Source organism: Brachyhypopomus gauderio, chromosome 16 (assembly GCF_052324685.1).
Source record: "Brachyhypopomus gauderio isolate BG-103 chromosome 16, BGAUD_0.2, whole genome shotgun sequence".
Lineage (NCBI taxonomy): Eukaryota > Metazoa > Chordata > Actinopteri > Gymnotiformes > Hypopomidae > Brachyhypopomus > Brachyhypopomus gauderio.
The window spans coordinates 9,654,647-9,670,068 of NC_135226.1; the positions used below are offsets into that span (position 1 = coordinate 9,654,647).

Consider the following 15,422-nt stretch of genomic DNA (forward strand, 5'->3'; position numbering starts at 1 on the left):
CCCGCTGACTGAGTTCTAAACAAGCGCCTATGCATTATTTAACGCTTTAGCCGCCATGCAATTAACACGAACGTTAACGCACGACATTTTGTATATGACACGCGTGTAAGTCTTTTTTAATGTGCGCCAGTATGTACGCACGATGGCTCGTGTATGTAGCCTATGTACGCGAGCGCAGCTGCGGTGGGCATGCACGCAGGCGTATGTTTCATTGGAGCAGTTTTTATTCTGTATGTCACAATATTCCTTTTTCACGCTAAAACCAAATATATGTGATTTGTGATTAATAGAAAGCAATAAAATATGAATACATTGAATAACACAGTAATGGCTACTTCAGGGTTACAGCCATGGACGTAGTTTTGATTTCATAAGTGGGGGGGACGCAACCCGGGGTGGCGAACTGTTGAGCGGGGGGGGGGGGGGGGGGGGGGGGGGTGGTGCTGCATGATCCTAGTGCTAGATTTGTCGCTATTTGGATATTGGTTTTTTAACCGTTAAAAAGTGGGGGGACATGACTTCGTCGCTGCTTAAATATTTGGTTTTAACTGTAAAAACTGGGGGGGACCAAAACCGGCTTTTGAAAAAGTGGGGGTCCCCCCCCAAAACTACGTCCGTGGTTACAGCACCAGATTCTTCGTCTAAAGGCGAATTAAAGCAACACAATTATTCCACTGTGTGCGAGTGCTTGTAGGTCTACTAAACATTAAAAAACAAACCACATTTTCAGGACGTAGTGACTGAAGACGAGCCGGGCACGTAACCACCCAAGCATCGTATCCTCGCTGACGAGTAAATGAGAACAGGGCTAAATGGGGAACAGTGTCTTCACTCCTTAAAATGACCCCCACTCTAGCGAGAGTGAGGTGCAGCGCCACCTGCTGGCAGATTTTGAAAAGAAAATGTATAATAATAATAATAATAATAATAATAATAATAATGATTTGTATTTTTCACGTTTTTACTAATGTAAACCATTTTTATGTGTAGTAGGCCTACCTTGGTTATATTTCTATATTAGTTCAAATGTATAAAACACACGACATTTTCAACATTAAAAGCCTTGCACTCTGAATGACAGATAATTAATCAATGAAAAATTATGGTATTATATTAATGAGCGAAACTCAATTCCCAGAAGTAAATTGAATCTGAACAACACATACACAGCAAAAGAAAGAGGAGCAAATAACTCCAACTCCTCCTCTGCTGAGTTTTGTCTAGCTGACAGGACCAAGAGCTAATTTGCCAGAATCAATCCATCAGAGTGGATGACTGAGAGGAGAGCTAATGACAGACTGCTAGAATGCAGTGTCCATGACGATGGCATCAACACAGAACAATGTGATCTCAGGTGTAAAGTTCAAGGGGAGTTTATAGCCACACACTGGAAAAAACTGAGCTGAATCTGCTATTATAAGCTAAAAGATAACACTTAAGGACATTGTGTCAAGATTTACAGGTAAAATAAAAAAGGTCCTTACAGGTCCCAATAATTCTCAATATGTTTTTTGTTTCTTTTGCTTTAAATAAAATTAAGTACACATTTTGACTAGTATCGTTCCTATCTTCTTAAGAATGCATTTAGCATGCACATGCTAGTCCTACAGGTACACATTTAAGTGCCTGACAGATGTGCTGTTGTGTAACTTGACAAGAGAGCTCGAAAAGTTCCTATGCCCAGGGTTTATGAAGAGGTCCAGACACTGAGGTTGTATCACACATACCCCTCAGATTCCTGTGCCAGGCCATAAAAGCTGAGACTCAGATTTACAACTCCAAAATCTTCACTGGGTGAACAGTAAGGGTCCAACACACGGAGGTGATAAACAGACAGACAGATAGAGAGAGATAAACATGTTTTACAGCAGTCTTGTTCTATCCTCTGGGTCCACCAACAAAGCATTCTGTATTTACTCCAATAAACCTTTGTGACAGACTACATTAGGTGTGAAACTACATTAAGTTTTAATAAACACACCCTCATCTGATCAGCAGACCCCGGGGAACTGACAGATTGAGGGTCTTATGTGATTATCAGACTAAAGTAGGTTAAGTACTCCAATGGATACAAAAACCACCATGAGCAACAATCTGCCATGAACTCACTGGTTCATGCTGGTGCTTATCAAAGAGGCATGACAGCCTTTAGTTGCTTGAATGGACTAAATTACTGTGCTAAGATGCAGAGCTTCAAGGAGACGATGGATTAGTATGAATTCAGAATTCAGTGGGGCTACTGCAAACATTATTAGCACACATTTCAAAAGGCTGAAAAAACTATAGAATTATGAAAGCATAACGCAAAAATATGCATATCAGCAATCATTATATTAGGTCGCAAAGTACAATAACCAGCAACTTTGCTAAAATCCACATAAAAATGACAATTTGTCCACTAAAAATGCTAACAAAGCTCAAGTGAGCAGTATATTTCCCTATCTATGAAAGATGTTCAGAGACAGTAAATATCTGCATAACACAAAAGGATAATCTTACTTCTCTCTCTGTGATGCACACAACGGAGCATCAAAGTCTACATCAGGGGTGCTCACACCTTTTCAGCTTGCGAGCTACTTATAAGATGACCAAGTCAAAATGATCTACCTACAATAAAAATGCAAAACAAATTTATTTCTTCTACATTATAATTATTTAAGTTATTACTATTTAATATTATGTACTCTTTCTTTCCTTTTCCTTTTAGGAATAAGGTATTTTATTTATTTATATTTATATTTATAAAGTATTTTAAAGTATCACTAATTGTAGCGAGAAACACTCGCAGTCCGCAACATCCTTTCAAAGTTGCTGGGTCAAATCCTCGGTCATGACTTCGTTGGAATAGCAACAACACACTGACAGATGAGGCAAACGCACTTATGACATAGTGAAATATAGTGAATATGACATAGTGAAACAAATCCTCCTCCCATTCTGTATGAAGTGGTAGGTTTTAGGCTTCTTACTTGGACCAACTACGGCATTCATTTTTATACCCTTTGTTGTATTTAGTTTAAATAAATCGGAGGCTAGCTATGCAGCAAGCTAACAAGTTAGCACAGTTTAACGCGCATGCGTAGGGTGTCAAAAGTTCAGACGTCCGATTGGCTACCCTGTATGTCAATCAAAAGACAACTGTCTGTGCAAATGGATGATAGCCTGTCATTCATCTTTTTGTCATTCATCTTTTTTTGTCATTCATCCCCTATTTTTTTATGTTATGTGATCTACCCATACTTCCTTCACGATCGACCAGTAGATCGCGATCGACCAGTAGATTGCGATCGATGTATTGGGCACCCCTGGTCTACATCTTCTGCTGCACAGAACTGGGTAAGTAGTATTGAATGAACTTGGTCCAGAAATAATCCACCACAACCTGATTTTGTCTACATCACCATCTGCAGAGAAGTTCTGACTCTGGGTAGACTACAATTGGCAAGGATCTCTAAGCCACCCCAGGAACATATGCTTTAGAGCAGGCGTACTCAACTAAATTTGTCCGCGGTCCAATTTTGGCAGATACCTGTGACCTGAGGTCCGGTGCGGCGGGGGTGGCGAACGTAAGTACGTAAGTTGTTGAGCGGGGGGGGGGGGGGTTGGGTGGCGGTGGCAAACGTAAGTTGTTGAGCGGGGTGGCAAACGTAACACTCTTTACGGAGTGTTTTTTCAATAGCCCTGAAATAAATGCTCCGGTTTTTTTCTTTTTTGGTCCGTATCCAGTTAATCAGGAATGAGATTGGGTCCGGACAGGACTGCGTTCGGGTCCGGATCCGGACCGCGGTCCGCCAGTTGAGTACCCCTGCTTTAGAGTGATATAGGGTCTACATCTGCAATGTCCGATGATGCACATCCCAGTGGTTTTACATTGAGAATCACCCTAACTTCAATGAATATGATTCTAAGCACCTCCTCTGGTATTGTCTTAGGCCCAAATATAGTACTAATAAACTATAGTACAAAACTAACCTAAGTCAGTTGATCCCAAGGTTGGACAGCAGAGCAGAGACACAAAAGCTGTTCCCCAGGATCACAGTGAGACTATGGAGAAAGATGGCCAAGTACTACTGGGCACATTACTGGTCCACTGGCAGATTTCAAATACACCAAACACAAGCAGTTTAATTTGGTTTGGTTTGTTCAGTAGCCATTTAGTTGCATCTTGTGATGAGAAGGTCTGCATGTAGTTGTCCATATAGAAGCAATTCTCAGTGGAGTTCCTGATGTCCTCGCCTTCCTACCTGTAGTAATAAACAATCTTTTGGAGGCATAGGTGGTACACCATGGAGAGCCAGTCGTACCAAAGTGCAAGATCCACAATTCATGAACCACTGGATACAGTATGTGCTGCAGGACACCATGCAGAACAAAGCAAAGGCTTGTCTTCTGGCAGAGGGTGTACCTGATGGAAGATGGCTTTGATAAGCCCACTTATCACCACAGCATGTTCTTGGAAAGGCAGCAGGACCCCTCTAAATTCAGGCTGTGACCTTGGAACTTGTCTGAGCAGTTAATGACCTGGTGGTTCTACCCATAATGACTCACCAGATGATGGAGAATGAACCAGGAATCATCAGTCTGGACACCAGTCATTTCAACCTTCCTCATTTTGGCTTCATAGACTGGCACTTTCACTTATCCACATTCTCCGCTTTGGCAGAACTGCATCTGGAGGAGCTACAAAAGGAGCTGAATGCTTTCTCCTCAGTAGAGGTGTGGCAGAAGACCCCACTGATCTCAGATCAGACAGTTTTACTGCATAGGACATCAATACCTTCCTGATCTTCCCAAGACGGCATTACTTGGTTTTTGGACTTTAAAAGCAATGTATCTACTCCCCACAATCCTCAATATTCTTTGTGAGGGAATTCATGGTGGGGTCAGCAATGGGTCCCTGCAATATCCACCCCAATCATATGCTGCAGCTGGACCACTGGGAGGCCCGAAGTGTACTGGCTCAGTGATCAGGTGGAAAATGAAAACGAAATGTTGCATCTCAAGGGACTTTCCTTCCCATAAACGTAAGTAGCTGGGGATAATTATCTCCAATAAGGAGGAGGCTAACTGTTCCACAGATAGGTCATGCAGATGCTTTTACATTTGTATAGCAGAAACCAAAGGTGGTGAAAAATTATGACTCCCAAGAGGTGAAATAAATGCTTAGGGCGTGAAGCACGGAAGACACTTAAGGACAGAGTAGCTTTGTGAAGCATCTGAACATCTTGTCCTCAATACCAGTTCTTCAGGAACATCTTTCAGAACAAGCTAGGCTGTCTCGTCCAGCAGAATAATGAGGTATTCTCAAGTGCAGCTTATACATCTAGGGTTGGGTTTATAGCACAAAAGATAACACCGACGACTTCAAGGAGGACAGTAGAGTGTTCCAAGATAAACTGTCCACCATATGCTCAACATGCAAACATTTTTTCTACAGGCTTTACAGTGCATGTCATGCAAAATCTGAAGGTGCCTGTCTTGACAAACACTGCAGGGTCTTTTAAAGTCGCACTCTGCTGTAGGATACACACCACCATCTCCTGTTGTCAATTTCAGAGTTTAATTGTCTAGAAGGTCAAACACTGATTAAGAAAGTGGACCATATAAGGATGACAGTATATAGCTGCAGAGTATAGCTGCACTTTTACTCCTTTCTTGATTGGTGCATGCTTCACACTGGATCCACTGCAAAAGTCAGCTAGGGTAGAGATTGCCCCACGCTGGTGATGAAGGTGCCAATAAAAGTATGAAGACAATTCTGGAGGACGTCTGCAAAGCAGCAGCTACATATTCCTTTTAGCTCACCTCACCCTCTGAGCTAAATGTCTCCAATATTCCAATGAGCAGTCGGATCTGCAATGCAAACATTTAGAAGGCCTCTGAAACTCCGAGCCTAATATTGAGAGAGTCTTTTCTCTCAATAGACTTTCTAAGTGCTAGATAATGTGGCTGACCAAATCTCTCATTCAAGGTGGGCATAGTATGAAAATTAGGGGTGACAGTGTTAAGGTCAGCAACGAGACATGGTTTCTCTAATTTAAGATGATACTTTGTACTTGAATAACTCTGTTGCATCTCCTGGCAATCTCCAAGCATGAAAAGAGAAAGTAAATAGTATCTGCACCATATGAAAGATAAACCTACTTCTCTCTAAGGGATGTACACAATGTAACAGCCTCCACACTGTGTTGTGGACACACCACTAGAGTCTCTCTCTCTCTCTCTCTCTCTCTCTCTCACACACACACACACACACACACACACACACACACACACACACGGAAGACATGGTGGTGGTCTCTCTATAAATCCTTTGATAATGTTATTGGTCTAATGGCGAGATTTTCGAAGGACAAATAGAATAAAGTTGCCACCTAGTGGCCTTTACTGGAAATATTTTACACAGAGTTACCAGAGCAGATTGGTAACTTGGTATAGGGGAAGTTGAGAGTACCATGTGATGGTGGCACGGACGTAATTTTGGGGGACGGGGAGGACATGTCCCCCCCACTTTTCAAAAGCTGGTTTTGGTCCCCCCCAGTTTTTACGGTTAAAACCAAATATTTAAATAGCGACGAATCCATGTCCCCCCCACTTTTGAAATCAAAATTACGTCCATGGATGGTGGTGTAGCATTCACAGCAGGAGGAAACCCAGGTAGGTTCAGATTATATTGTCTGCACTTTAATCTTTATCTTTTCAAACCGCTATCGATTCAGGGAACTCTATTTACACAATTTGCAAGTTATTAAAAAAAAAAAATTTAAGTTTGGCAATTCCTGTGTTTTTATTGTAGAAAGGTATGCTTATAAATACCTACCTACAGACCTTAGATGTCTCTCTAGGAGGTTAACGTGGGTTAACGTGATTTTTTGTGTCGTTTGATTGAGAAGAACAGAAAGCATGACAGATGTGCACACACGCAGACATTCTGCAGCCGTTTAAGTGTCATTTTTTATTGCATGCTGAGAACAAACACGTGGGTCGCCAAGGCAATTAATAACAGCTTATAGATCTTCCCCGATGTTTTCAGGCTAAATGCGTGTTTCTAGACGTACACTGGAAATATGAAGTTTACCTAACTTTTAGAATCACAAGAAAGACACTCTCAATACAAATGATCATATCCTGAACTGAACCTTTTTATGAGACATAAGACATAATTATTCTATAGCGGCCTGAGATGTTGTGACTGTAATATATTTCCTTCATTAGACCCTAGAGTCGAAATGTCGCGTACTAACGCGGGATTCATTTTGACGAGCCGTGTAGATAAACGCGGGATGGGTGTGGAAACGTTAGAAACCTCGCTGCACAGCGCGAGCTGCCGCGTGCCCGGCTGATTGATGACGCGTTGTGCTTCCGCGGGAACGCGCGTGTTGAGCGCGTGAACTCTGCTGGGCTGCTGCGTTACTGAGCGGCAAAAAACTAAATATTAATCAAAGGAAGTTGTTATAAAATCACGTTTGAATACGGTGGGGGCTACTTTAGAACAGTTGGGCCAACATATAATCACAATCATGCAGCAACTATGCGGTCATGGAGTCCAATAATGGCTATAAAACTTCTGTAAATATAATTTTATATAATCTAAGTACATTTGAAAACGCACAAACAAAAAGGATGAAGTCTGCGTTAAAGCGGGGTGATCGTGGCCCTCCAGTCTGAATAGTTCTCTTGCACTCTGGTCTTATTGGTCCCTTATCTGGTCCCAACCCACTTAACCTACCCATTAAAAGCGCAGGAGCGTCTCAAACCAGCGCTGAACCGAACCAACCTCCTTACACTCATTTACCTCCACGGAACCGGTATGACTCTGTATTTTTTGTACTTAAAATACATGCTATGCTAAAAGTAACTTTAATTTCCAATGGGCAATGGACGGAGACTACATACGCGTCTGTTTACTTGAACTTGGCCATATTATGTTATTTGTACTTTTAACAAATAAGCGGCTGTAGCCACAGTCTCAGCTAATCTGCGGGGGAATTCCTCAGGAGAAGTTCTTGTGGCGCGCCGGGTCCAGATTAAATGACACGAACAATTACAGAAACAGGAGTTGACGTTCTCACACAGAAGTGTAAATCTGTTAAAATATACAGTCTAATATTATTAATAAGCAAGTGAGTAACCGTATAACTATATGCTACTAACCGTATACCAATACTAACCTAATCTCCCTGCATTCGTACTCCAGTGCGTTATTGTTCAATGTAACATCGTTTATGTATATTGTTTTTGGAGTTATTCTGTATGCTTCGCCTTTCCTTTCAGCGATTCGTTTACATTTAAATGCAGTATCAAACTGATTTCGGCGATTAATTTACATTTAAATGCATTATCAAATTGATTTCACTTTAAATTTTGATTTACTGTGCAACTTTTCGTTATATATAATGTATATTAACAAATGACAAAACAAATGACACCTAACAATCATTTACCATTTTTATTTCCTTTATAATATTACCATTTGTCGTCTAGCCGGTGTTTATACCGCCATTTTATTGTTATGGGACAGATGCCTCTGGAGATTTGGCGCTTAAGGCAGTGCCGATCAGATTAGTGTGGATTAGAGAAAAGAGCCTCTCAGATGCCGTCTTTCATCTCTGTCGTCTTGTTCGGTTGAATCGCAAAGCAGAGTAGTGGTCTCAGTGTTATTTCATACTGGAACTCTATTTTATTTGGCGTCATGTCTGAAATGTTTTCCTAGTCATCATTATTTTAGCTTTTTCTCTTTTAAGTGATAATGACATTGGAGGTTCAAGTTCTGTTTCACACACAGGATTATTTTAGTGCAATATAGACCTGTTGTTTCATTCTCCGTGCCCATTTTGACTGGTGTGTACATCAGTGTTGTGGTGCAGATGACATCACCTGATGGCAGACCTCACAGGGAAGGAGACAGGGTCACAACCTGGAGGTTTCCCCACCATAGCTCTGGGTGGCCCGCTATTCTTAGATACAGTTTGGGCCTTCAGGCATGCAGGAAACACAAGGGCTTAGCTCCCTACTGCCTCTAGCCCCATGACCTCAGAGGCAGAGCTGATGCTTTGTGTGATGTCAAAGAGCTGAAATGAGAGCCTCACTTTCATTCAAATGCTGTTTAGCAGACCAGGCCTGACTGTCAGCTGCCGGTTTTCCACTTGGGCCAAGCCCTTTTATTGCCCTTCAAGAAGAAGCTTGTATGTTTATGAAGGCAAATTCATCTATGTTTATATTCTACGTAAACATTTTGATTCATTTTATAACGCAAATCATGCACATATGAATACTTATATGCATGGAGTGGTTCATGCAGTATGTTGATTCATGGGAGAAACGGGGCCCTCTGCTGTTACGTGGGCAGTAGAACAGCAGAGTTGGGCCACCTGTTAGATGTAAGGGTGGTGTGGACAGAGACAGGATGTCTAGAGTCTGCCTCACATTTCAAGGAAAAAAGTAAGAGGAGATGATCCACTATTGCTCCCCCTGCTGGCAAATTATAATGAGTCATTAGTGTATTGCTCATCATACCTGTCTTTAAATTGTACATTAGGATTTAGCACTGTGCAGGATTTAGCCCTGTGTAACACCGTGGTTTATTGTGGCAGGACACTCCCACAAAAGGCTAAATTATGAAAGAGTCAAAGATGAATCTGTGAGTGGCGAAAGAGTGAATAATGAATGACCGTGAATGAATGATGAGATCTTGTCTCAGTCCAGACCTGGCTGTCAGCGAAACCCAACAGTGTCTGGAAGTCACCCAACCTAAGTCAGGCTGGCAAATCCTGTCAGGCGAATTATTTTGGGGAATTGTGAGCGTCACCGCGATCACTGGTGCTATTCCTGGTGAAGCACTGACGAAGGAAGAGGCATGAGGCCAGTGATCTATGAGAAGTTGCAGATCCATATCAGTTTCCTCTCATGAAGTCCGACCTATATCCAACAGTCTGAACGGGGAAAATACTTGATGTAGAGTAAGTGAGGGGCTGCTATAAACATTTAAATGTGCCTCGATGTGACAGATGATTGTTTGTGTTTTGTTTCCAGAGTCAGTATGGAAGAGGCAGAGTTGTTAAAAGTGCGGCTTCAAGCCATTACGGTAACATTACTCAATCAGAGCTTTAATTATTACAAAGTTTATTGAGTATATATAAAATACATTGAGCATGAAGTTCTTATATTGAAAACTTAATATTGAAAGCTTACTCCTGAAAATCTATAGTCTATATAAATCTATATAATCTGTTTATATAGCTATTTGTTTACACACAAGCTATTTGTTTACACACAAATAGAACATTTTATATTCCAGTAGAGCTGAACATTTCTTTAATACTGAGATGCAGCTTTGTAGCTAACAACTCAAGCATGCTGATGGTAGGAGCAGGGGTACTCAGAAAGACTGCTAAACCTCTCCTTTAAGATTTATATGTTATTGAACTATTTTGACATCTGTCTTTAGAATAAGAGGAGGATCCAGGAACACATTGCTTTAAAACGACGAGAGATTGACATGGAGAAGCTAAAACTTCAACACCTCAAGGTACATTTTATAAATGTCAGATGTGCAACAGCATTGTGGAAAGCTGAAATATACTTAAATAGTGATTTGTGCAGAGTTCATTGAAGACATAGGGTATTAAATATGCAGTATACATTTCTGTCAAATAGAAAAGGTCCATGAGGGACCTTTGGCTTATGGGTGACACAAGCTCTGCAAATGTCCAGGACGTCCAAAAAGCTCAGGAGGTGACCCAACAGACCAAACTACTGCAGAGCAATATTCATCGGTAAGTGTACTTTCAGCTCAGAGCTTTTGGATAGAATCCTTTTTTGACCAAAACTGGGGCTTGCTGTTTAATAAATGTATATCTTGTTTCATCATAGTTTTGGTTTGGTCACATGTAATGTTTCCAGTCTGTTGGTGACAGGTACATCTAGACTTGTTTATAATATTCTACACAATGCTACAATATTCCCACATTTTAAGGATATGTTTGTTTTTTCAGTCCACAGCATATTAATAAAATAGTTGTTTCCCATTGCATATAATCAGGCAGAGTGCAACCTGGTTAACAGTTTGAATACTGAGCATTTTCCTCTTCTATAGCTTCTAACTGGATTTAAAACAAATACCACAGAAACCATTTAAGGCCTCCAAAAATCTAACAAACATTGTGTCTGATCTACCAAAGAATCATGCCAACTGTGTTAAGCATCAGATTTTATTTACTACAATTTCATAACATTTTTGTTTCTTTATACTGATTTACAGTATTTGACAGTCTACTGTCAGCGAAGCCATTTGGAGACCTGCACTGTTTTCCAGCCATTCATCCCTTAGAACGGCCTGATTTAATGTTGGCAAATAAGAATTAAGTATGACACAACAGTGGTGCAAAAACCTATTAGTCATCTGGCCTATATTTGGGAATCTATTGCACTGTAGATCTGTGAGTGCCAGACCTGACAATGGTGTCTGTCTCGTTCATGATGCATTTGTGAAATTACTGAGACAGATGATAAGATTATGAAGTCCACGCCATGAATGTCTCAATCTGGCGAGAGTGAACTCGTACCTCGTCAAATATTTGCTTACGCTATGTTTGTCAGCTTGCGGACAACCTCGTGCTAGCAAACCACTAGCTGTCTCTTGTTCTTTGGTAGAATGCCATCGCCATGGCGTTAGTAAATGCCAGGGTCATTTGAGAGAAGCACTGCAGACAGACTCCCTTGCTGAGAATTGTGGGATACACTGAGCCAGCCAAACAACCATCCACTTGCAAATTTGTCACGTTCCCATTGTCACATGACCCGGTGCCTGTTGTCCTACAGGATGGAGAGAGAAATTGAGGCTCTGGAGCGGGAAGAACTTAACATCTGTACAAATGAAGGTCTCGTTCTCAAGAGGCTGAAATCCATTGAGAAGTCCACAGAGGAAATAATTAAGGTAAAATAATTTCCCAAAATAATAATTCTGTTTGTTAAGAAGAATACTGTTGAATTAAATATAACATTCAAGTACTCATCATTTTAAGATGTTTAATCATGATATTAGGAGAAACTTTGATTCTCAGACAGATGTGTCAGTGGTATCTTAATTTAAACTTGCCATATTTGTTCAGAACTTAACAGAAAATTCTAAATCATGTCTCCTCCCAGGCAGCAAATGCAAATTTTAAATCAGGTAAATCCCGTCATTACACAATTAGGCATGTTTGTGGCTTGGTAGTAGGCCTGTTAGCTATATTCCTTAACTTTGCTTCTTTCTTTATAGAGCAAATCCATGTTTATTCAAAAAATCCACAAATGAGGGAGTCATATACACCATTAAACCTGAGAAAACAACCAAACCCAGTTTCAGGAGCCAAAACTGATCAGCGCAAACCTGGTGAAAAATTAATTATCAATTGATTGATTTATTTTATGATTAAGTTGCATCAAAGATCATTCCAGATCTTATGTCAGATGTACATGTACAACAGGCAGGAGAGATCTCTTACTGTGAGTCTTGGCGTTGTCTCTCCCACACAGCCTTGTATGCCATGGAGATCAACGTGCAGAAGGACCTGCGCACGGGCGAATCCCACGTCCTCTCCTCGTCCACCGTGTCCCCCCAGGAGCTTCAGCAGAGGGGCGTGAAGGTGTACGACGATGGCCGCAAGTCGGTGTATGCGCTCTGTTCCGACGGCAACCAGCCAGGTGCCAGCAGAGTGGCTGAGCTCAGCACCAAGGAGGTGGAGGAGCTGCTCAGACAGGCGACGCAGAAGAAAAAAAGGCCCCAGGGCCACAGTGAGCCTTCATCCCCAATGAACTACAGCCGCTCACTGGTCCACAGTGTGACCCACAGACACCACTCCAGTGGCTGTCCTGAGCCTTGTATTGATGCCACATGGCCTGAGTTGAAAAGAGACAGAGGTGTGCAGTATCCAGGCCAGGAGCTTCATGAATCTGCTCACGTGTTCCACCATTACGGTGGAGAGACCAAGTTTCATGCCACCAACAATGGGAACAGCCACGGCCATGAGATGTATCAAGCAAGTCCAAGACGTGGTTGTGGGCAATGTTATGATCTCAGAGACACCCAGAGAGGAGCTCTATGTGTGGACCCTGATATGAACCAGAGGTCACCCTCCTCCTGCATCGACAACACCAAACCCTGTGTCCTACACACTCTACCCTCAGATGAGCCAGTCACCATGATCTTCATGGGCTATCAGTCCGTTGACGATAACCATCAGAGCTTCGACGGCTCCGTCCGGGCTGAGCTTGTCATCATCGGCGAGGGCGAGGAAGACCCCGGCCCCGCGGCCTCTTCATACCGCCACTCACGCTCCAGCCCGCACCAGAACCACAACGCCAACAACTCCACCCTACGACGGGGTTCAGAGGGCAGTGCCGGCGACGCCTCAGCCACAGGTAGCAAAAAGACCGGAAGGGTGGAAGGGAGACTCTGCTGCATGCTGCTATAGCAACCAGTGCCGCTTCACTAACTGCTTTGCCTGTTCTCCAGCTGCTGCCATGGCTACACTTTCCCGCCAGAACTGCTTCCTCAGTGTGGCATGCTGGGTAGTAGCCAGGTAGTCATGTCAGACATTCCACACTCCTCTCTGCTGTCTTGTGCTGTCAGATTCACTACTGTCTTAAAAGATCAGATCTGTCTGATCTTTTAGCTCTCGGGCCTTTTTAGTTGTTTTTTTTTTTGTTTGTTAGTATAGTATAGTTAGTTATAGTATAGTTAGTATACACAGGGGTAAATATACATTATATACATTATAAAAATATATATACATTTACAGTATATGTAAATGTGTAACTTCTTCACCTAATGGCACGAGGCAAAGCATGCAGGGTTTTTCACAGGCAGATGATATCAGTTGTTTACAACATGAAGACAAAATTGACTATAATATACAGGAGGATAAACAAAGCAACAGGTTCTACAGGATTTCTTTTAATTAAATGAAAATGGCATTCTCTTTACATTTTCTGTCTATTATTTCAGGCTAAGCATGTGTGAAAGGTTTCTGAATCTAATCTTTTGCATACAGTGTGTTTGTATAGCAACTGTCCTCTTTATGCTCACAATTATAAGCATGGCTGAGACAGAAGCAGCAATTCTCCCGGATATCCCCATCATAACCTGCTTTAAGCATGTGTGTGTGTGTGTGTGTGTGTGTGTGTGTGTGTGTGGTGTTTTTATAATAAACTTGACTGCATATGGAAGTGGGTTTTTTAAAGTCATATAATTGATGAGCATAATCTAAGACATGAAAGCATGAATCTAACCCTAATTATGCAAAATAAAAGCAATGGTTCAGTGTTGTTCAGATGTTTAGAGGCAGCTGACTGTATTTATTTTGATGATCATAAAATGGCGTTCAGAATGTCAGTCTCGCAACAAATGCTGTTTGAAAGCAGATATCAGTCTTTTGTCACCATATTAATGTAGTGCACAAACATTAAGTTCCGCACGCATTAAGATATGATGCATGAAATGGCTTGTTGTGTAGGTGGTAGAATATTCATGCTTAAATATGGTAAGCACTTTGCCAAGTTTCATGTGAATCCATCACACACACACACACACACACACACACACAACACACACACACACACACACACACACACACACACACACACACACACACACACACACACACAGGTTCCCAGGCATGTCTTCTCTATCTTAAGAACTGTTTAGGATTGGGATTGGAATGCTCTCATTCTTATATACAGTAAGTGGCCACCAATTCCTGCATCTTTAATAGCTCAGGTGATCTGTTGTTTTCAGCACACATTGGCAGAGATCAGAGTAGAAGAACAGAGCAGGAGGGGAGTTCAGGGTAGACAAACAGATCAGGAGGGGAGATCAAAGCGACACTGCCCTTCAGATGCTGGCCATCTCCACAGCAGCACCATAGTGGGCATACTGGCATTGCCTCACATGTCAAACTGAACGGCTGCTGGCAGAGAACTGAATGGACTTCTCTCCCATTTCCACAGCGTCCTAGATGGGCACAAGGACCCAGGGGCAAAGCACCCAGAGCTAAGATTCCAGAGAGCAAAGAGAAGACACAACAAGGAACTGCGCAATCAAGAAGAAGCACCAGCTGTGGGAGAAGCCAAAGTGCATGTTTCACGCTGAAGGTGCTCACTGGCAACAGGATTGGTTAGGATCTCTTAGGAGCTAAATATATATATGAGCAGTGAAGTACATAAACATTACGTCCTGTGTCTCTGGAAACCTTGTGTACTGCACTACAATCACTACAATACCTCTTCAGTATACTGCAGTTACTAAGGGTGTGTGTGTGTATATGCTGCGTTTTATATATATATATATAACGCAGCATACACAAACACATATGTATATATATATATATATATATATATATATATATATATATATATATATATATATATATATATATATA

The 15,422-nt window shown here is 41.7% G+C and overlaps 1 protein-coding gene across 4 annotated transcripts; it reads left to right on the plus strand.

The window, feature by feature from the left end:
• Positions 1-7,547: 7,547 nt before the first annotated feature.
• On the plus strand, positions 7,548-15,290 carry palmda (palmdelphin a). Of its 4 annotated transcripts, XM_076976481.1 has the most exons (9): positions 7,838-8,123; positions 10,033-10,084; positions 10,448-10,528; positions 10,657-10,775; positions 11,821-11,935; positions 12,148-12,172; positions 12,263-12,376; positions 12,520-13,404; positions 14,992-15,290. In XM_076976481.1, the coding sequence occupies exons 1-9, from the start codon at positions 8,032-8,034 to the stop codon at positions 14,997-14,999; spliced, it is 1,491 nt and encodes a 496-aa protein (XP_076832596.1). In that variant the 5' UTR covers positions 7,838-8,031; the 3' UTR covers positions 15,000-15,290. The 4 variants fall into 4 exon arrangements, with proteins under 4 accessions (XP_076832597.1, XP_076832595.1, XP_076832596.1 ...); XM_076976482.1 differs by lacking the exons at positions 7,838-8,123; positions 14,992-15,290 and adding an exon at positions 7,548-7,808 and having other exon boundaries at positions 12,520-13,652; XM_076976480.1 differs by lacking the exon at positions 14,992-15,290 and having other exon boundaries at positions 7,834-8,123; positions 12,520-13,652.
• The last annotated feature ends 132 nt before the right edge of the window (positions 15,291-15,422 follow it).